At 46.7% G+C, this 23,586-nt stretch overlaps 1 protein-coding gene across 1 annotated transcript in view; it reads right to left on the bottom strand.

Annotated features, from left to right (window-relative positions):
- The window catches only part of kdm6ba (lysine (K)-specific demethylase 6B, a), a 35,266-nt gene extending 11,939 nt beyond the window's left edge, over nucleotides 1-23,327 (bottom strand). Inside the window, 9 exon segments of the mRNA XM_052459733.1 lie at nucleotides 181-408; nucleotides 549-801; nucleotides 967-1,062; nucleotides 1,313-1,439; nucleotides 1,579-1,690; nucleotides 2,727-2,809; nucleotides 3,066-3,150; nucleotides 3,379-3,492; nucleotides 22,752-23,327. Of these exon segments, the coding sequence (XP_052315693.1) occupies nucleotides 181-408; nucleotides 549-801; nucleotides 967-1,062; nucleotides 1,313-1,434 (699 nt within the window). The 5' untranslated portion in view covers nucleotides 1,435-1,439; nucleotides 1,579-1,690; nucleotides 2,727-2,809; ... (1 more) ...; nucleotides 3,379-3,492; nucleotides 22,752-23,327.
- Nucleotides 23,328-23,586: the final 259 nt, after the last annotated feature.

Below are 23,586 nucleotides of genomic sequence, written 5' to 3'. Positions count from 1 at the left end.
CAACGACAAAGTTTAGATATCAGAAAATGGCTAATTATTCTATGCAATCACCTGATTCTACATGTGGGAAAGTTTAGACTTTGTTTCTCTTTATCCTTTACGAGTCAACTTTTGGTGTAAAGTACATTTAAATGCACGAGTCAAGTTTTTAAAAGCAGAGGTTTCAAATCATCCACATACCTGCTCAGAGCTCCTCTTCCTCTTGCTGGGACTGGGGCAGTCCTCATTGGGGCGAGAGGGGTGCGGGGTGTGCCGGATAACCGAGTACTCTCCGAGAGGGGGGGCCAGTCTCTTCAGCTGCCCTCCCAACATCTTCCCTGGGTAACCCCTCTGCTGCACCTGAGCCCACATGTCATCACCCAGCGATGTCGGACCCCTGAGAAGATGCTGCTCCTGAGGGTCCACATACTGGCAGCGAGACAAAGAGAGAGAGGAAGGGTTTAATCTTCTCTCCGAACAAGACACCCACCTTCCTCCTCGCTCACTGATAGGCCACTCGTTTATCGACACTCTTCCTGTATGACGATATCATTGGCTCTTTCGCTCACCTTCAGTAGCTGATTGGGCCTTGGGGGCAGGCTGGCGGGAGGCCCGGGGCTATACCCGCCATGCAGACGGGTCGCGTGGTCGCTGGGCAGGGGTACGGATGGATGAGGAAGGAGGGGCGACTCGTACAGCTGACCCGGCTGTTCCCATGCCCTGTGAGGGGGAGGAGGGAGGTGTTGCTGGTCCGTTCTCTGGAGGCCAGGTAACATGGCCTGGGCCAGCTCCTGCTTCTCACTGCCACGCACCTGCATGGGCCTGGCGGGGAACAGAGACATGAAGGGAAAGAGAGACAGTCAGGTGACTACAGTCTGGAGTCGTGAAGGCCTGTGATAAAGACCAGAGAGAATGGAGGAGACTACAGCAATCCGATTATAGTATGGAACACAGTAAGTTGCCCAATGGAATATATGCTGGACTCACCCATTATTGAAGAATTTACTGGGATGGTTCAGTCCACCCATGTGACTGGGCGGTAGATGGGGTAGGAGCTGGTGTTGATTGACACCTGGCGGACACCTGGTAGAGAAAACAAGTGCAAAGGTCAGACCAGGGCCAAATTCTCTGAGACCAGACCAATTTGAACAAATACAAATATTAATTTGAACCTAGAAGAACAATTAACAGTCGGAACTTGTGGACGTAAACCTCAAGGGAGGGACTACAAGGCTGAGGCAGTCAGTGTAGGTGTAATTCATTGACTGTTGGTGTGTGTATGTGTGTGTGTGTGTGTGGGGGGGATGTCAATTGCCGTGGAGACTTAACATACCTGGCAGGTGGCGCCCAGGTGACGTGGCCGCCCACGGGAGCCCATGTTCCCCGGCTGAGTCCGTCCAGAGGGAAGGAGTCCCGTGTGCCACGCCCGCCAAACTGCTCTACTGCGTGATGCATCCAGCCTGGAGGGAGACAGACGGAGACCGGACTCAACACACACACGTTCAACACACTGGGTACGTTTAAGAAACCTGCACACAAAACTGTGGCACTTACTTGTGGGTTGCCCAAAAATCTAAGTATTTCAGACTTTCGACTCACCACACTAGCTGCGTCTGTGAAGCCCTCCACCGCAGCACAGAGAAGGCCACGCGCCAACACCGAGGAAGACCCTCGACACGTCAACAACACAAATACAATACAGCCAGCTGAACTGGAGGGAGGGAGGGAGGGAGGGAGGGAGGGAGGGAGAACACGATTAGACAGAAATATGGACAGAGCAGTCAACACATGCCAGTAGGTCTTCCATGACATAATTCAGCGTGTGATTTAGAACTAGACAGGCGATGGGGTTGAGACTGTCGACAGAGGACAGGAGAGCGGCGCAAGGAGGAAGTCTAGCAATGGAACGTTTTGCTGAGGAATGGGGAGGAGAGCTTATGCTCCTCTAGAACTAAAAATGTGTGCATGTAGGTGGAGAGAATCGAGTGTAGAAACTGTTTCTGCTGCAGTAAAAACTGCTAATTTAAACAACTTTTCCACCAGTCTGTTCTTCCAGGTACCGCAGGTATTGACCACTGTGTCTGCCCATCTCTGTCAGTATTTGCTAGTGTACTCTGGTCGTGCTGTACTGTGTCCCTGCCCCTAGGGGGCGATGGTAGCTCTACTGTAGGATTATTAGCAGAGCAGATGGCTCTGGGGGAGTTAGCAGACCTAGGAGAGCGCACGGAGGTTACTGTAATCCTTACAGACTAGCCAATGGTTCTGTGTGTGTGTGTGTGTGTGTGTGTGTGTGTGTGTGTGTGTGTGTGTGTGTGTGTATATATTTAGTGTTCCGTGTGTATGGAATCCACCTGGTTTTAATCCCATTAGAACAGGCGTGATGGAGAGGGAGAAGGCCCAACAGACCGTCTGAACAGGATTGGAGGATAGATTAAGAAGAAATAAAAAAAAACGCTCTTCAAGGAAGGAGAGCGAGAGAGAGACAGGCTGACGATGAGAGCACAGGCTGTGCTGCCTGTATCCACATGGCAGAAATGAGCCTGGCACATAGTCACACACACACACACACACACACACACACACACACACACACACACACACACACACACACACACACACACACAACCTGAAAAAAAGGCCATGGTCCAAACATAGACATTCTCTACAGTGGAAGAAAAAGGAGACTCCTGCTCAAAACAGACACTCACTGTGAGCCACTCTTGCTCAGCAGAATGCTCCCCACTCACCAGTCAGTGTTGCTTCCAAAATGAGCTCTACTAGCGTGTGTAGTGAGTGGGTCTATCCCTCTTCCTCTCCCCCTATAAAAAGCCTAAGGAGAAGATATTTCAGGCGCTTCGTTTTTAGCTTCCAGAGAGACGGAAATAAAAGACAACACTTGGCCATGCTGACGGGCCCCCCCTCTCTCAGGGCGCGTGTGTGTGTGTGATCACGATGCACCAGACAGAGACACACTCATGTAAAGAGAGGCCATGACCAGATGATCATAAACAGCTCTGGCTGGTTAACATATTCCCACAGACAAGTACAAAAATACAAAATGTTCACACACACACACACACACTCACCTTTCAGAATAGCACCGAGTTCAAGATCGCCTGTCTCGTCGAGTCTCAGCTTCTACAGCCAATCATCTCTGGGATTTCTTCAGCCCTGGAACAAAATCAGAAGAACGAGACAATGTAATAATCAAACCGGCATAAAAGTGGATCGCGGCCACACACACACACAACAACAAACAGTCTGTCGAGCAACATCTGCTCACATGAAACGAACACAGTCACAATTACACAAGAGCTCCATCAGACAATATCTGTGGTCTTCCTTATGACAAGGAACAGAAACCAGACAGTAGCCAGACCTCTCTAACACTGCCTTCACCTGTCAGTCAGAGTCGGGAGACAGACAGGGACTAGCAGTTTCAGTGTGACTGTAGCAGCGTCTCCCTCTCTCTCTCTCGCTCACCCTCTCCCACGTTTACTAGGAACATGGAGACTGTTGGAGGAGAGGAAAGAAAGAAATCAGCCCTCCACTCTTCCTCTCCTTTACCCTGTATGCGTTGTGTGTGTGTGTGTGTGTGTGGAAACCCGGGTGAGGGCTTTCCACTCACACACACACACACAGCGTGTGCTTGTCATCAACTAGCACACGTGAAACAAGACCGAGGAGAGAGAGTGGAGAGGGAGAGCAAGAGAGGGGGAAAAAGGGAAAGAGAGCGGTCAGAATGAAGAAGGCTGCAATTACACTTTTATATGGGGTGTGTGCTGTGGATTGAGATGTGACAAGCACTGACAAAAGAAAGTGAAACTGAAAAACAAGCAGCACAGGGAACTGAACACGGGAGATGAGTGAGAGTCAAACATCAGACGCCATTGTATTAAAATACACTGAGACCCGTGCTTGTTCATGTCTTTCTTCCCTTTTATGTGACAACTGATCAGATCTGGAAACGGAACTTGCCTTGTGTGTAGAGACAGTATTCTTACATTTGGTTATCTGTCACTAAATCAGTAACGCTGTGTGTGTGTACTGCGATACTCTGCATCCGGGGGGGGCGCCGCAGCACGGGGAACCCCCGGAGAGTGAGTAAGGGCCACGCCGCTAGTAAAAAGGGCTTACCCCAAACTACACCCCGCCTCCCCTATGACGCCACTTACGGTCAGGTGACCGGGGGCGTCGCTAGCGATGTCGTGATGTCACAGGGAATTTCTCAGGCGGAATTGGTCGGTGGTTAGTGAACCGGTGTTACGGTGAAATAAGAATGCGAGGTAGGCCGATTGCCATAAAACCCCTGCCTAAGAGAGGAATCCCCCAAATACTGAGTCGCAGAGGGGGAGGGGCAACAAAACACAAATTCTGTTGCGGTGTTGCCGATTTTCCTAATCAAGCCGGGGCAATTCCAACTAACTACGTTGAAGTTACCACATACACACACCCCTCAAAATCTCAACAGTACAAATATCATTACAACTAAAAATCTTGCTCAACATTACAATGTCATAATGTATGAATTCTCCCCCGGTAGCCCCCTTATGTCACCTGGGTTACAGTGAAACCCCCATGGCGACAGACATCAAAGACAAGTTCCAATCAACGCCTCCGTCGTTCTGGTTACCTCATCACACACACACACACACACACACACACACACACACACACACAGCTCTGGTAGAGGGATGAAAAGCTAGGGGCATCGCTATTCCAAGTAGCAAACCATAGCCCTAGTCCAAATCTCTAAAAGAAAATAATCACCTCTGTGATATCACGGCGATCACGAGCCAAGTACTAGAAGTCAGCTTCCGCCAAGCTAAAGGTAAAGGCAAAAGAAAACAAAAAAGAAACCAAATCAATGACAAAAGAAAAGGCTCTAGGCTCCAGACTCTAGTAAGAGCCATCCCAAACACAGAACTCCCCTGCCAGCCTCATATAGTGGTTTGATCCAGAGCCAAACAGACAGAAGAGCTCAGTTAAAAATAGATAACTGACTATGGTAGAAACAGAGACACAGAGAGAAAGAGAGAGACAGACGACAACATTCAGACACTAGTTCCTGACAGGGGCCTGGAGATCAGTGAGGAACTTGATAAGAGCGATGCGAGGGGGGAGAGAGAGAGAAGCTTCCGGCGTGTCTGGCGGAGGGAGAGAGCGAGGGATGAGGGAGGGACACAAGTCCATTACATAACTGGCCCAGGATTGAGTTCTGGAGGAAACACACACACACACACACCGCCAGGAACAAGACAGCCCGCCTGCGTTCGTCCTGTTGCCAGGCTCCCACAGTATGTGTGTGTGTGTGTGTGTGCGATGCAGACTAGTTCGTCAACATCGCATTTAAGCTTTTCCCACACACACACACAACCGCCTACACACACACAGGGAGATACAGCCAAATATACACACACAGAACATCCTCCAGCAGGGATAGAGGGTCAGTTCAGGAGAGCCAACTCTCTTCCGCCATACTAACTATAGTACAGCACTGTAGCCCAGTCTAGATCTAGGGGTTTAGCCTTCTAATAAATAAACCAAGTGCTCCACAACAACCCCAGGAACACAGCAAACACAACCTCTCACCCATTTACCAAGCCTTTAACTGTGACTGCCCCCCACCCCCACCCAAAAAAAAAAAAAAATGAGGTAGAGTTTGTATGTGCCAATTTGGGCCTGTTAGGTTTAGGACTCCGCCGAAAGCCATTTCCTCAGAGGTTAAAATACGTTAATATCCCGTTCTTTTGGAGAACTTGGATTGTGCCCCTGGCTGGAGTTGAACAGAACAAGTGCCGTTTCTGAGAGTCACGGATCACACTCTGGAGAAGAGCCTGGCCCAACACCCTCATCTGGACCCCCTCCCACACCGTCTAATGACAGACATGGTGAAATGTTCTACACTACCGCGCACAGTCGAAAGTATGTCAGCCGCTTTGGGCTGTTTGAGAAGATGGAAACAGCAAGAGCTGCTTTGTCTAACTGCTATCGCACCTGTGCTTTGGACAACTGTCAGTGTGTGTGTGTGTGTGTGTGTGTGTGTGAGAGAGAGATCTCTCACGGTTCAGGACGGTTCACACAGACATGGCGCACGGGTGTGACGTTTAGAAAAAGGAGAAGAGAGAAGAAGCTGGTATGAGATCAGACAGGAAGCTGCCGTCAGAGTTTCAGGAAGTAGCTAGGCCTCCCTGATGTGTATGTGGGTGTGGATGGCTTGGGGAGGGGAGAGGGAGGGGTAGTGGTTTCCTGTGCAACAGATAGTGTGTGTGTGTGTAAACGAAAGTGTTGTCTAAATATATGCGAGTGAGAAACATGTCAATAGAAAACAAATAACAGGGGTTCATTTCTAAAACCTTTGAATCCATGTCAGACATGACGAAGTCCACGTGTCTGAGCGAAGACTAAACCATCTAACACAGATAACAGAAATATATCAGAGGCAGGTCATTTAAATGGTAACTGACAATAAAGGCTCAAGGGCTATTTTTTTCTCTCGTCTGTCAGCAAAAAAACATTATTTTTTTTTTTTTTAAGTAAGGGTCGCTGACTGATGTGTCTGTTGAGGAAGGTTCCGTCAGCCACTGAGGCAAATGTCACTTGTTCGGTGGAAGACATTTCTGAGGACTTTAGAAGAAAAGGAGGAGTGACGTTCGGCCGGTTCTCGTTTTCCAGAAACAGCATGACTTTGAGAGAGACAGAAAGAGCCAGAGCCCATGCCGTCATCTGAACACTGACACGTGTGTGTGTGTGTCTCAGGTACACATGTGAAGCAGTGACTCAGTATGGGAACGTCTGAGACTGAAAACAGTGTTTGTGACCGGCTAAAAATGGGTTGTGATATTTGTGGTCGCTGATAACTGAATGATCACACGCTTTCGTGTGCGACAGTTACAACACTTCATCAAAGACTCTCACTTTCCCCAGTGCCTCCACTTAAAAAATTCCAACCCGCCTTCGGTTTCCCCGAACACAGACGATCACAACATCTCAGTGAAACAGCAAAATACCTTGTATTGAGATGGGACAGAACCCCCCCCGTGTCTTCAGTACTTGCCCTAGACCTCACTTCCCAGAATCCAGCGCAAGAGACACAAACAAGTAAGCACCCGGATTAGTACCCCCAGAAACACACACACAAACGGAGCAGATTGCTTCCGAGACAACGGTTGCCGTGGTTTCGGCGGCATGGTGGATGGTTATTAGTAAGGTGGAGAGAGAGAGACAAACTACTTTCTCAAGAGAGACCTCTCCACCGTTTCCCATTCCCTAGTACAGATTGGTCTTCATTCCAAGAGCTGAAGGTCTGTGGTCATGTCTCCACTGAACAACAACATTAAGGTCCACCTGACCCTCAACACACGCCCACCTCTATCTGTGTGTGTGTGTACGTAACAGAGCAGAGAACGTTAATGATTGTCAGACCTCGGACTGAACTTTCCCCAGCAGAGTTAATACCAGATGAGGTACAGTCCAGTCCGGTGTTTGTAGGAACAGCTGGTAATTACGCCAGTTCTAGTTATCTGAACTGGCAGAAAGCACAGTGAGAATGATGCACACAGACATCTGTGTTTGTTATGGCGGATTGGACTGGTTGTTCATTTAGCCCAAAGAACACTGGACCGTTCACGGACTGGCCTCACCTCTTTCTCCAGCTCTCGGTTTTCACTACTTTTCTCATTCATCCACTCTCGCACTCCTTTCTAATACGCGCTCTGAAAATGTACCTGCCCCTAAACACTCATTACTGGCCTCTCACTCTCTCTTTGCCAGAGTAGTTGGGAGTAAAAGTAGTTTATGGGGGTGCCAAGAACAGACCAAAATAAAAAGTCAAACAGGGACACACAAGTCTCTAGAACTTTCAGACAAACACAAAACTACCACACCTGCATAGCCATATTCAACACACACCTCGTAAACAGTGTCATACCCCTTCCCAACGCTCTAGGGCAACAGCAGTCCCGAGGGCCTGACTGGCGTCACAGTTTTTGACCCAGCTAACACACCTGCCCCCAATAAATCACCTAATCGGGAGCTTCAGTTTTGAACGCAGTTTGATTAAATCAGCTGTGTTTGCTAAGGGGTGGCAACAAAAAAAAGTGTGGAACCAATCAGGCCCTGAAGGACTGGAGTTGTCTACCCCTGGTCTAGGGCTTAGACCATCTATATCCCCTCCTGCATATTGGAAAGGACTGGGTAGGTGGAGAGATGTACACGTTTTCATCTTCATCCTGAAGAGCTACCTGTTAAAAACGTTGGATTGTTATCAAATATCCTGCTATACGTTGGGGAAAGGAGAGGGGCTCGTGTTATTGTTTGCAGCAGGACTAATGTTCTGCTGTACTTCCCTGGTGAAGACATGACACCCTTTGTTTCTGGTAAACAAAAAAACAAGACTTGGTGTGGTCTCTGACAAATAGTGGTTTCATCATCGAGTTAGTTCCCCTCGCCTTTGACTCAGGTTACCACACGCGCGCACCGAATATGACGATGTTCTCTCACGTGGATGTAAAAGTATGTTAGGCAGACACACAAACACGTCCTACATTCACTGACACCTTTCACACGCACCCACACACCTGTTTCTACAACCAATCTCATGCTACACACAGCACCAACCATCTCAAAACAACATCTGCCAAAAAAAAAAAAACTTCCATCCATCACCTATACCGAGACAGGCAAACATCCTGTTACCCAGTTTTTCTACACTTTCATTCGTATGATTCATTTTACCTTTAGTTAACTTGACAAGTCAGTCAATAACAAAATCTTATTTACAAATCACGGCCTACCCCGGACGAAGCCCTATGAGACTCCCAATCACGGCCATGTGTGATACAGCCTGCAATACATGAGCCTCATCACGTAAATGAAACACGTTTTGCTTCACAGATATGTGGTGTGTGTACAACTTTAACCGTGCATGTTCGTCATAGGAGTAGTAGAATGGGCGGTGATTGTTCATTCACTCGCATTCAGATCACGGGATGCGAATAAGGTGGGCGGGTGATTCAAGCCAGAGCAAGAAGCAGTTACTCGGTTACTCTTCTGCCAAGAAGCCAAAGAGCTGTAAGATAGGAGTGATAAGAGCTTTTGTAAGCGGCGTTCTGCCTGTCCTAACTTTACAGCTTTGATACTTCAAAGAATCCCAAACGCAACACTCGTTACGTTTCCATTAATCGGAAGTGGACGTTCAAAAAGTTTCACCGACCCCATGCCAGCACACTTCGGTCCTTAGAAGAAGGCTCGGTTTATTAAGGCCTATAAAATGCATAGGACCGAGTTGAGCTCTCGCATAAACGCTTTTATATTTTAGGCTACACTCCCGTCAAACAATTATAGGCTAACTGAGAAAAAGCACAACACTCGCCACATTTTCCCACGCGTGTTTCAATTGCTCTTCCAGGCAGAGGTGTTTTGAGACAAACTAAAACCAGACCAGAAACAGTACCCCTCCCCCTTGGACGATGCAAATGACCTCCTTTCAATTCCGCTGTGTGCGATGAAGGTCTGAGTAGGGGCAACCCATTCACTTTATAAACCAGCCAGTCAAGCTACCTTAGCTCCCCCTGTCCTGCCCATCCCCACTCAACACTCCCCAAGTCAGCCCTTAGCTTAGTACTCCCACAGACAAAGGCATGGAGGAGGGGAGATCATTTACACAAGCATGTTCTCCCTGCATCTACTGCACCCGCTCTCTATCTGTCCCACAAACACACGCGGGATGCTGCTATGTTTCTGAACCGCCCCCCAACATATCTTTCTACTGTCAAAATAAATTCACCAAGAATGCACAACCATAAACGATCAATATATGAATACAAATTAGAAAGGGGAATAGACGTGTTCTAATTGTCACATTCAACCCATTATGTAGACTGTATGACATGGCACGTGATCTATTATGGGAATTACAATAGGCGACGTATTCCAGATCTAATCGTCGAGACAGCCGCTCAAGAATGAACAAGGCAGCATGAACAAGCAAGTCTTCCGGTTTCACCGAGAACTCATTTAACTGTTGCTACGCTGTAGCCTAACCATTGAATATCGGCTCCACTCTGTCAACAAATGTCGCTATTGACAATCCGTTCGCGTGATCAACACGAGCAAACAGAGGAGAAAACAATTCAAATCCAACGTAGACATTTACAGAAGACTAAATTCGGACGATTTACCCTGGTCGAAAAATAACTACAAACTCGTCCAATATCCAAAGAACTGCCAACGGCGAAATGTCTACGTCTCTAGTGTGGACACAGCGCAACGCGAGATAGACATTCAAAATTGTACATTCAAATAGTACGGTACCAAAAAGTAACCAGCTCGAAAAGTGTTTCACATAAGAAAGTAGTTATCAAGGTATTCACGTACAGTCGGTCAAGGAGTAGCCCTCGAGGATGTCGCTGAGAATATTCCCAAAACAACCCAGGATGGTTTCTTCGCAGGCTGTCGGTGTAGTGAATTTGGCTGAGTTTCCTCAATCCCGGCAGTAGCTAGTTGGATCTGTATGTATCCGCGAGTTTCTCTCTGTGCAGATAGATGCCAGCTACTCAGACAACTGACCCAGCCGGCAGAACGTTACAGCATTCACTCGGTCTCACTCGCTTCCTTTCAAAGCTCTCATAAACTTGTATCACTTTGACGCCCGACTAATGTCTCTGTCTGGCTTTGAAATTATTCTAGTGTCAGTCGACGTGCTATTCTAGTGTCAGTCGACGTGCGAGATCATCTTTTTATTATTCTGTTTTTCTCCCTGCCTTCGCTCTTTGTACAGTCCGTGTCTCGTTCTTGCTCTCGACATAAGCCAGTGGGATCGGGTTGCGCTGACTGAGCCGAGCTGTGTTTTAAAGGGACAAGCCTCTTGGCTCGGTGCGCAAACTATGATGCTGTCAGTACAGAGGCACACACCAACTCACTGGCTGCTTCTTCCACACACACGCCCCTCCTGCTCCGTTCGTCCACTCGCTGACGTCACCGCACGTCCCCGGAATCCCCTGACAAAGCAAAGTGGCACCGAATAACCACCGACTCGAGTCCCGCCCCCGACTACCGGAGAATGTTCCTCAGCCTTTGCCTCGGTGCTTTTTTTTTTTTTTTTAAAGGTGGGCTCGCCGTGACTGACCTACCGGTTGATCACCCAGACAGCGTTTCCGACTGAAAGCCTATTTTTGGACAAAGTACTATCCTGACGCCATAGCTATTATATTCCATCGTCTACTTATTCTGACTAAGGGACTAAGGGAGGGAAAGCCACTATAGTATGACAGTCTTAAGATCCCGTGTTGGTCTAATAGCAGTTATATGATCTATAATCGATATACTGTCTCAATATAATATAATACAAATACAGAAAAATAAAAACATGTTTTGAACTGACTAAAGCATTTATAACCAGATATAAAGTATTTATAACATCCATAATATTGATGATTACTGATATTGATTCCTAATGATAAGTCAATGTATTTCCTCTGCCATAACATCCATAAATCTGTAACAGGTTTCTGGCTATTTGGGGACGGAAATGGCTGGTCGCTCCAAACCCCCAGGAGTCACCAACATGGGTACTATAGTAATGCCAAACACATGCTCAGTTATTACAGGCAGCATGTGACACACACACACGTATATATTTAGATCCACCACCTCAGCAGGATAGGAGTATGTCAACAAAAGCAAGGACACACACAACCACACAAGATGAGAGTTTGATGCTTAACTTTCCTCGTCCCCAAACACACACACACACACACACACACACACACACACACACACACACACACACACACACACCACACACACACACACACACACACACACACACACACACACACACACACACACACACACACGGTAGAGAAAGGCTTAGACATGCAGTGCATTTGGAAAGTATTCAGACCCCTTGACTTTTTCCACATTTTGATACATTACAGCCTTATTCTAAAATTAATTGAATAGTTTTTTCCTACACACAATGACAATGAAAAACAGGTTTTTTTTGCAAATGTATCAAATATAAAAAATTGAAATATTCCATTTACATAAGTATTCAGATACATTTTTGCAAATGTATCAAATATAAAAAATTGAAATATTCCATTTACATAAGTATTCAGACCCTTTACTCAGTACTGTTAAAGCACCTTTGCCAGCGATTACAGCCTTGACTATTCTTGGGTATGACACTACAAGTTTGGCACACTTGTATTTGCGGAGTTTCCATTGTTCTCTGCAGGTCCTCTCAAGCTCTGTCAAGTTGGATGGGGAGCATCACGGCACAGCTATTTTCAGGTCTCTCCAGAGATGTTAGATCGGGTTCAAGTCCGGGCTCTGGCTGGGCCACTCAAGGACATTCAGAGACTTGTCCCGAAGCCACTCCTGCATTGTCTTGGCTGTGGGTCGTTGTCCTTTTGGAAGGTGAACCTTAGCCCCTGTCTGAGGTACTGAGCGCTCTGGTGCAGCTTTTCGTTAAGGATCTCTCTGTACTTTGCTCCGTTCATCTTTGCCTCGATCCTGACTAGTCTCCCAGTCCCTGCCACTGAAAAACATCCCCACAGCATGATGCTGTCACCACCATGCTTCACTGTAGGGATGGTGCCAGGTTTTCTCCAGACATGATGCTTGCCATTCAGGCCAAAGAGTTCAATCTTGGTTTCATCAGACTAGAGAATCTTGTTTTTCATGGCCTGAGAGTCCTTTAGGTGCCTTCTGGCAAACTACAAGGGGGCTGCCGTGTGCCTTTTACTGAGCAGTGACTTCCGTCTGGCCACTCTACCATTATGGCCTGATTGGTGAAGTGCTGCAGAGATGGTTGTCCTTCTGGAAGGTTCTCCCATCTCCACAGCAACTCTGTCAGAGCTCCGTTTGGCTGGGCGGCCAGCTCTAGGAAGAGTCTTGGTGGTTCCAAACTTCTTCCATTTAAGAATGATGGAGGCCACTGTGGTCTTGGGGACCTTCAATGCTGCAGAAATGTTTTGGTACCCTTCCTTAGATCTGTGCCTAGGCACAATCCTGTCTCAGGGCTCTTCGGGCAATTCCTTCAACCTCATGGCTTGGTTTTTGCTCTGACACGCACTGTCAACTGTGAGACCTTATATAGACAGCGGTGTACCTTTCCAAATCATGTCCAATCAATTGAATTTACCACAGGTGGACTCCAATCAAGTTGTAGAAACATCTCAATGATGATCAATGGAAACAGGATGCACCTGAGCTCAATTTTGAGTCTCATAGCAAACAAGGGTCTAAATACTTATGTAAATAAGGTATCTTTAAAATTTTTTTTAATACATTTGCAAAAATGTCTAAAAGCCTGTTTTTGCTTTGTCATCATGGGGTATTGTGTGTAGATTGATGAGGGGGGTGACATTTAATCCAGTTTAGAATAAGGCTGTAATGTAACAAAATGTGGAAAAGGTCTAGGGGTCTGAATACTTCCAGAATGCACTGTATGCTATTCACAGGCAATTATGATGTGAGAATGAATGTTCATTCAAGAACTTCCCACCAAGCAGCATGGTATGTTGGACTCCTGGACATGGGAGGACGTTCTGGACGGCAAGGGAGTCTACACATGGGAGGAGATCCTGGAGGGAAGGGATCGCCTTCCATGGGAACAGGTGGAGGCAGCTAGGAGAGCAGAGGCAGCCGGAGAAAGGAACCAGTATGTGGGAACACGGCTGGCAAGGAAGCCTGAGAGGCAGCCCCCACATTTTGGTGGGGGGGGCACGCGGGGAGTGTGGCAGAGTCAGGAAGCAGACCTGAGCCAACTCCCCGTGCTTACTGTGGCGAGCATGGGACTGGTCAGGCCCCGTGCTATGGGGTGCTGGGCACGGTACCGAGGCGGCGTATTCCCAGGCTGGTATGCTCTGTGCCAGCGTCCCGCATTTGCCGGGGGGAAGCTGGCATCCAGCCAGAATGGGTGGGGCCAGCTCTGCGCTCGAGACCGCCAGTGCGCCTCCACGGCCCTGTGTATCCGGTGCCTCGCCTACGCACCAGGCCTCCGGTGGCAGCCCCACGCACCAGGCTTCCGGTGGCAGCCCCACGCACCAGGCTGTCTCTCAGTCTCCTCCCTCCAGAGTCGCCCTCCTGTCCGGAGCTGCCAGAGCCGCCCTCCTGTCCGGAGCTGCCAGAGCCGCCCTCCTGTCCGGAGCTACCAGAGCCGCCCTTCTGCCCGGAGCTGCCCCTCAGTCCAGAGGCACCCCTCAGTCCGGTGGCGCCCTCTACGAGGGTCTTCAGTCCGGGGCCCGCTGCTCCAGAGGCGCCACCTAAGTGGGCCAAGACTGAGGTGGAGCGGGGTCCACGTCCCGCACCCGAGCCGCAGCCGTAAGAAGGCCCACCCGGACCCTCCCCTTTAGAGTCAGGTTTTGCGGCCGGAGTTCGCACCTTTGGGAGGGTACTGTCACGCCCTGGCCATAGAGGCTTTTTATTCTCTATTTTGGTTAGGTCAGGGTGTGACTAGGGTGGTCATTCTATGTCTTTTTTTCTATGTTTTGTATTTCTATGTCTTGGCCTGGTATGGTTCTCAATCAGGGACAGCTGTCTATCGTTGTCTCTGATTGAGAACCATACTTAGGTACCCTCTTCCCCCACCTGTTTTGTGGGAAGTTAACTTTGACTTTGTTCAGGGCACATGGCCCAAAGCTTCACGGTTTGGTTTTGTTCTTTGTTTTGTCTGCAGCATTTTTAATAAAGAGAAAATGTACGCTTACCATGCTGCACCTTGGTCCAGTCCTTCAGCCAGCCGTGACATGGATTGAGTGTGTGTTCAGAGCAATGCATTAGAGATATATTGCTGAGTGTATTCACTGTTCATGATCTACTATCCTATGCACGTCTGTTTGAGTGAGTTGCAAACTACACAGCTTTCAGTCATCAATGTACTCCATACTTGGGAGGCTGTGTGTGTCGTGTGGGTTTAAGGGCTGAAGCAGTGTGTCAAATCAAATCTTATTGGTTGAAAACACAGATTTTGCAGATGTTATTGCAGATGCAGAGAAATGCTTATGCTTCTAGCTCCAACAGTGCAGTGATACCAAACAATGCAAAATAATACATCATACGCATCCACCAAAAATCGAAAGAAAAAAATGAAAAAATATCAGAACGCGCAATGTCCGGAATATATAAATCCAGTATGTGACGGTGTGTATAGACATTGCGCACGCACATACACACACACACACACACACACAAAGCAACTGCCCCCCCCCCCCACCACACACATAGTACAGTATTGTATATAGTATGTATATCTGAAGTAGTGTGTATGTGTAACGCTCGTCGTCGGTGGAAGGAAGAGTGGACCAAAGCGCAGCGTGGAAAGTGTTCATGATATTTATTTTCAAGAAACACTCAAACAAAAATAACTAATCCAAAAAAACGGAAGCGAACAGTTCCGCCAGGCACACACACTAAACAGACAATAACACCCCACAAAACCCACAACTTATATATGATCCCCAATCAGAGACAACGATACACAGCTGCCTCTGATTGGGAACCACACTCGGCAAAACTACAAAGAAATAGAAAACTTAGATTTCCCCACCCGAGTCACACCCTGACCTAACCAAACAGAGAATAAATAAGGATCTCGAAGGTCAGGGCGTGACAATGTGTCTCCTTGTTGAATCCCTCTTCCATCGCAGGGGAAGGTAAGTGGGGTCAGACAGGGGACTGCAGGGGGTCCTTAAGCATGTGTGTGTGTGTGTGTGTGTGTGTGTGTGTGTGTGTGTGTGTGTGTGTGTTGTGTGTGTGTGTTGTGTGTGTAGAGGGTAATTACAGTGACAGGGCCTTCAGTAACGAGAGGAGAGGGAGTGGGAGAGGAGGACTGCAGGGAGAGGGGAGCGAGTTCGGTTCTCATACTGCAGATATATATAGCATCCCTCTCATGGGTACAAGCCAAAAAGATTCTTGTCATTCCTACTTCACACAGACACATCATTTGTATAAAGTACACGCTCACACACACACACACACGCACGCACGCACACACTACATTATATAACATTAATTTGATGTCAAATGAAATCAAACTTTATTTGTCACATGCGCCGACAAGTGTTGACCTTTACTGTGAAGTGCTGACTTAAGAGTTATATAAATATTTACCAAATAAACTAAAGTAAAAAATAATAAAAAGTAACACAATAAAATAACAATAACGAGGCTATATACAGGGGGTACCGGTACAGAGTCAATGTGGAGGCTATATACAGGGGGTACCGGTACAGAGTCAATGTGGCGGGGACACCGGTGTCGAGGTAATATGTTCATGTAGGTAGAGTTATTAAAGTGACTATGTATAGATAATAACAGAGAGAAGCAGCAGTGTAGAAAGGGGGGCAATGCAAATAGTCTGGGTAGCCATTTGATGTACTGTTCAAGAGTTTTATGGCTTGGGGGTAGAAGCTGTTAAGAAGCCTCTTAGACTGAGACTTGGCGCTCCTGTACCGCTTGCCTTGCGGTAGCAGAGAGAACAGTCTATGACTAGGGTGGCTGCAGTCTTTGACAGTTTTAAGGGCCTTCCTCTGACACCGCCTGGTATAGAGGTCCTGGATGGCAGGAAGCTTGGCCCCAATGATGTACTGGGCCGTACGCACTACCCTCTGTAGTGCCTTGCGATCGGAGGCCGAGCAGTTGCCATACCAGGCAGTGATGCAACCCGTCAGGATGCTCTCGATGGTGCAGCTGTAAAATCTTTTGAGGATCTGAGGACCCATGCCAAATGTTTTCAGTCTCCTGAGGGGGAATAGGTTTTGTTGGGAAAGGGGGATACCTAGACAGTTGTGCAACTGAATGCATTCAACTGAAATGTGTCTTCCACATTTAACCCAACCCCTCCGAATCAGAGAGGTGCGGGGGGCTGCCTTAATTGACATCCACGGTGAACAGTGGGTTAACTGCCCTGCTCAGGGGCAGAATGACAGATTCTTACCTTTTCAGCTCTGAGATTCGATCCAGCAACATTTTGGTTACTGGCCCAACACTCCTATCGCCCATGTGACCTTCTGCCCCAACATTTCAGCTTTTTTGATTTTGAATTCATTAGTAAAACAAATCAAGAAACATAATTCCACCTTGACATTATGGGGTTGTTATGTGTAGGCCAGTGAGAGAATATCTCCATTGAATCCATTTTAAATTCAGGGTGTAACACAACAAAATGTGGAAAAAGCCGTAGGCCTGAGTAGCGGAGTAGTAGAGACGGGGAGCGTGTGTGTGTGTGGTAATAGTAGGAGGATGTGTCACTGGTACAGACAGTGCCTCTCAGCCTCCTCTCTGCGGGACTGTGTGGATAGAGAAACAGACAGACGTGTGTGTGTGTGTGTGTGTGTAAGTCCTCAGAGTTATGCTCACACTCATTCCTGACTCAGACCATGCCACTACAAATCCAACAAGCCTTACTCAGCACACACACACACAGTGACACATCGTACATAACCGTCATCCTCCTCGTAAATGACTCTTTGTGGTCTCCCTCTCTCCCTCTCTCCCTCTGTCTGTCTGTCTGTCTGTCTGTCTGTCTGTCTGTCTGTCTGTCTGTCTGTCTGTCTGTCTCAATTCAATTTAAGGGGCTTTATTATCATGGGAAACATGTTAACATTTCCAAAGCAAGTGAAATAGATAATATACAAAAGTGAAATAAACAATAAAAATGAACAGTTAACATTACAGTCACAGAAGTTCCAAAAGAATAAAGACATTACAAATGTCATATTATGTATATATACAGTGTTGGAACAATGTATAAATGGTTAAACTACAAAAGGGGAAATAAATAAGCATAAATGTGGGTTGTCTTTACATAAATATGTTTGTTCTTCACTGGTTGACCTTTTCTTGTGGCAACGAGTCACATATCTTGCTGCTGTGATGCCCACTGTGGTATTTCACACAGTAGATATGGGAGTTTATCAAATTCAGATTTGTTTTCAAATTCTTTGTGGATCTGTGTAATCTGAGGGAAATATGTGTCTCTAATATGGTCATACATTGGGCAGGAGGTTAGGAAGTGCAGCTCAGTTTCCACCTCATTTTGTCGGCAATGTGTACATATCCTGTCTTCTCTTGAGAGCCAGGTTTGCCGATGGCAGCCTTTCTCAATAGCAAGGCTATGCTCACTGAGTCTGTACATAGTCAAAGCTTTCATAAAGTTTGGGTCAGTCACAGTGGTCAGGTATTCTGTCACTGTGTACTCTCTGTTTAGGGTCAAATAGCATTCTAGTTTGCTCTGTTTTTTTTGTTAATTCTTTCTAATGTGTCAAGTAATTCTCTTTTTGTTTAGTCATGATTTGTTTGGGTCTAATTGTGGTGCTGTCCTGGGGCTCTGTGGGGTGTGTTTGTGAACAGAGCCCCAGGACCAGCTTGCTTAGGGTACTCTTCTCCAGGTTCATCTGTCTGTAGGTGATAGCTTTGTTATGGAAGGTTTGGAAATCGCTTCCTTTTAGGTGGTTGTAGAATTTAACGTCTCTTTCTAGATTTTTGATAATTAGCGGGTATCGGCCTAATTCTGCTCTGCATGCATTATTTGGTGTTCTACGTTGTACACGGAGGATAATACTGCATGCAGAGTCTCAATTTGGTGTTTGTCCCATTTTGTGAATTCTTGTGAATTTTTGTGAGCGGACCCCAGACCTCACAACCATAAAGGGCAATGGGTTCTATAACTGATTAAAGTATTTTTAACCAGATCCTAATTGGTATGTCAAATTTTATATTCCTTTTGATGGCATAGAATGCCCTTCTTGCCTTGTCTCTCAAATCGTTCACAGCTTTGTGGAAGATACCTCTGGCGCTGATGTTTAGGCCAAGGTATGTATAGTTTTTTGTGTGCTCTAGGGCAACGGTGTCTAGATGGAATTTGTATTCGTGGTCCTGGTGACTGGACCTTTTTTGGAACACCATTATTTTTGTCTTACTGAGATTTACTGTCAGGGCCCAGGTCTGGCAGAATCTGTGCAGAAGATCTAAGTGCTGCTGTAGGTATTCCTTGATTGGTGACAAAAGCACCAGATCATCAGCCAACAGTAGACCTTTGACTTCAGATTCTAGTAGGGTGAGGCCGGGTGCTGCAGACTGTTCTAGTGCACTCGCCAATTCGTTGATATATATGTTGAAGAGGGTGAGGCTTAAGCTGCATCCCTGTCTCACGGCCCTGTGGGAAGAAATATGTGTTTTTTGCTTATTTTATCCGCCGTTTGTGTACATGGATTTTATAATGTTGTATGTTTTCCCCCCAACACCACTTTCCATCCATTTGTATTGCAGACCCGAATGCCAAATTGAGTCGAAGGCTTTTTTGAAATCAACAAAGCATGAGAAGACTTTTCCTTTGCCTTGGTTTGTTTGTCAATTAGGGTGTGCAGGGTGAATACGTGGTCTGTCGTACGGTAATTTGGTAAAAAGCCAATTTGACATTTCCTCAATACATTGTTTTGTACAAATGTACAAGTCTGTTGTTATTGATAATGCAGAGGATTTTCCCAAGGTTGCTGTTGTATATCACACAGTAGTTATTGGGGTCAAATTTGTCTCCACTTTGTGGATTGGGGTGATGAGTCCTTGGTTCCAAATGCCAGAGCTAAGGATGATGTTAAAGTGTTTTATTATAGCCAAATGGAATTTGTTGTCTGTATATTTGATCATTTCATTGAGGATACCATCAACACCACAGGCCTTTTTGGGTTGGAGGGTTTGTATTTTGTCCTGTAGTTCATTCAAGGTAATTGGAGAATCCAATGGGTTCTGGTAGTCCAGTAGTTGATTATAAGATTTGTATTTGATTATGTATATGTTTTTGATGTTTGGTCTTTGTTATAGGCCCAAAAAGATTGGAGAAGTGGTTTATCCATACATATCCATTTTGGATAGATAATTCTTTGTGTTGTTGTTTGTTTAGTGTTTTCCAGAAGTGGTTAGAGTCTATGGATTCTTCAATTACATTGAGCTGATTTCTGACGTGCTGTTCCTAATTTTTCCGTAATGTATTTCTGTATTGTTTTAGTTATTTACTGTAGTGAAGGCGTAGATTCAGGTTTTCTGGGTTTCTATGTTTTTGGTTGGACAGGTTTCTCAATGTCTTCGTTACATTTTTGCATTCTTCATCAAACCATTTGTCATTGTTGTTCATTTTCTTTTCTTTCTTTGTTCTGTTCAAGTAGACTGTGATTTTGCTGTGGTCTGATAGGGGTGTCAGTGGGCTGACTGTGGACGCTCTGAGAGACTCTGGGTTGAGGTCAGTGATAAAGTAGTCTACAGTACTACTGCCAAGAGATGAGCTATAGGTGTACCTACCAATTGGAGTCCCCTCGAAGCCTACCATTGACTATGTACATACCCAGCGTGCGACAGAGCTGCAGGAGTTGTGACCCGTTTGTTGGTTATGTTGTTATAGTTGTGCCTAGGGGGGCATATGGGGGAGGGGATGCTGTCACCTCCAGGCAGGTGTTTGTCCCCCTGTGTGCTGAGGGTGTCAGGTTCTTGTCCGGTTCTGGCATTTAGGTCGCGACATGTCCCTGGGCCTGGAAATGATTGATTTCCCCCTCCAGGATGGAGAAGCTGTCTTCATTAAAGTATGGGGATTCTATTGGAGGGATATAGGTAGCACACAGGAGGACATTTTTCTCTGTTAAGATCCTTTCCTTTTGAATTTCTACCAAGATGTAAAATGTTCCCGTTTTGATTAATCTAATAGAGTTAGATCTGCTCTATACCAAATTAGCATACCCCCGGAGTCCCTTCCGTGCTTCACACCTGGTAGTTTGATGGATGGGACTACCAGCTCTCTGTAACCTAGAGGGCAACCAGTGGGTCTGTCTCCTCTATACCAGGTTTCTTGCAGGATGACGATGTCTGTATTACCGATTTCTTTGATGAAGTCCAGATTCCTGCTCTTTAGGCCAAAGGCAGATAACCTCAGGCCTTTGATATTCCAGGATAAGATAGTGAAGGCTTTGTGTTCCATAAAGTGTCCAATGTTGTTGGTCGTGTGGTTTGGCCTCAGGCCAGTAAGTGTGAGCAGAGCCTGCTGAGCATCTGGTACATGCCATTGGCTTGGGCTAATGTAGTGGGGGTTGGGCCTGTTTGCCCGCTCACGGCCTGGGTGTATGTGTGACTTCCATGTTGAGGCCCTCTTTGCGGGGGTGGGGTGCATGGGGTGGACAGGAGGGGCATGGGTCTGATATGAGGGGGCCTAAAGGTGGTGTGGGCATGGTTGATTTGGGGGGTGTTCTCGCTCTCACTCTCTCTCTCTCTCTCTCTTTCTCTCTCTCTCACACACACCCCCACTCTGTCAGTTTCTCTCACTCTCCGTTACCAGCCTCCCTCTTTTCTCATTCTAAAATATTTTCTTCCTCTGCTTTCCTGGACTCTTATCACGCTTCCTTCTTCCCCGGGCACAGATTTCTATGTCTATTTTCAACATACAGTGGGGCAAAAAAAGTAGTTAGTCAGCCACCAATTGTGCAAGTTCTCCCACTTAAAAAGTTGAGAGAGGCCTGTAATTTTCATCATAGGTACACTTCAACTATGACAGACAAAATGAGACTTTTTCCCCCCAGAAAATTACATTGTAGGATTTTAAATTAATTTATTTGCAAATTATGGTGGAAAATAAGTATTTGGTCACCTACAAACAGGTAGGAAATGGAAGACATTCAAGACCACTGATAATCTCCCTCGATCTGGGGCTCCACGCAAGATCTCACCCCGTGGGATCAAAATGATCACAAGAACGGTGAGCAAAAATCCCAGAACCACACAGGGGACCTAATGAATGACCTGCAGAGAGCTGGGACCAAAGTAACAAAGCCTACCATCAGTAACACACTACGCCGCCAGGGACTCAAATCCTGCAGTGCCAGACGTGTCCCCCTGCTTAAGCCAGTACATGTCCAGGCCTGTCTGAAGTTTGCAAGAGAGCATTTGGATGATCCAGAAGAAGATTGGGAGAATGTCATATGGTCAGATGAAACCAAAATATAACTTTTTGGTAAAAACTCAACTCGTCGTGTTTGGAGGACAAAGAATGTTGAGTTGCATCCAAAGAACACCATACCTACTGTGAAGCATGGGGGTGGAAACATCATGCTTTGGGGTTGTTTTTATGCAAAGGGACCAGGACGACTGATCCGTGTAAAGGAAACAATGAATGGGGCCATGTATCGTGAGATTTTGAGTGAAAACCTCCTTCCATCAGCAAGGGCATTGAAGATGAAACGTGGCTGGGTCTTTCAGCATGACAATGATCCCAAACACACCGCCCGGGCAATGAAGGAGTGGCTTCGTAAGAAGCATTTCAAGGTCCTGCAGTGGCCTAGCCAGTCTCCAGATCTCAACCCCATAGAAAATCTTTGGAGGGAGTTGAAAGTCCGTGTTGCCCAGCAACAGCCCCAAAACATCACTGCTCTAGAGGAGATCTGCATGGAGGAATGGGCCAAAATACCAGCAACAGTGTGTGAAAACCTTGTGAAGACTTACAGAAAACGTTTGACCTCTGTCATTGCCAACAAAGGGTATATAACAAAGTATTGAGATAAGATTTTGTTATTGACCAAATACTTATTTTCCACCCTAATTTGCAATAAATCCATTAAAAATCCCACAATGTGGTTTTCTGGATGTTTTTTCCCTCATTTTGTCTGTCATACAGGCCTCTCTCATCTTTTTAAGTGGGAGAACTTGCACAATTGGTGGCTGACTAAATACTTTTTTGTCCCACTGTACATAGTGAAATGAAACCCAAAAGAGCGGTTGAGTCTTACCTGTATATGCCACGTCTTCAGTCTGGTCAGCGGCAGGGAGGTTGGAGGGTCAGTTGACCACCATATTACGACACCTCAGGCGCTCTCTCTCCCTCTGCCTGCACCTCCTGAACACACAACATGGTTGACAACATGGTCAGTCTGGGCTTGGGGTCAAGTGGTTACAACATGGTTGGCATGCCATTCTATGATGGAATGGTAACACAATCAACATTGTCGTTTGGGGTTCAATACACAGTCGACATTTTAGTGGTTCATAAAGCCAAAGTGTGTGTCAGGCCAAACATGAGGCCCTGCCTTGGCCGTTGCTGTGGCCATCTGGGAGTGTGTATGTGTGTGTGTATGTGTGTGTGTGTGCATGTGTGTGTCTGTGTTTGGCATGTGTCGCCTGTTCCTGAGTGACTCACAGTGTTACTGCAGGGTCATGTGATCAAGAACAGGTGGCACTCTGGTCCACCTCCTACACACACGCACACACGCACACGCACACACGCACACACACACGCCAGTGAGCATGTCCTTTTTGACATGATGTTGTGGTTTACACAGAGTGCAGTCTACCAAAATGTAATGTACCCTACCCATTCCTACTCCCTACTTTCAACTCTTCAACCCTCCTCCCGTCTGTCCTCCTCCCTCTACCTCCCCTCCACTGTCCTCCTCTTTCACCCTCTCCACTTACCTAAACAGATAACCACTCTCTCCCTTTCCCTCCCTGCCCCCTTCTCTCTCGCCCTTTCTTGTTCCCTCCATCTATCTTCCAACTCACCATGCAGGCTCATGGAAAACACACACACGCATTGCTGTTTCATACACATACCTAAATACAATACAT

The sequence above is a fragment of the Oncorhynchus keta genome, chromosome 13, assembly GCF_023373465.1.
Source record: "Oncorhynchus keta strain PuntledgeMale-10-30-2019 chromosome 13, Oket_V2, whole genome shotgun sequence".
Taxonomy (NCBI): domain Eukaryota; kingdom Metazoa; phylum Chordata; class Actinopteri; order Salmoniformes; family Salmonidae; genus Oncorhynchus; species Oncorhynchus keta.
The sequence above is the reverse complement of the archived record's forward strand: the minus strand, read 5'-3'. Positions and strand labels throughout refer to the sequence as shown.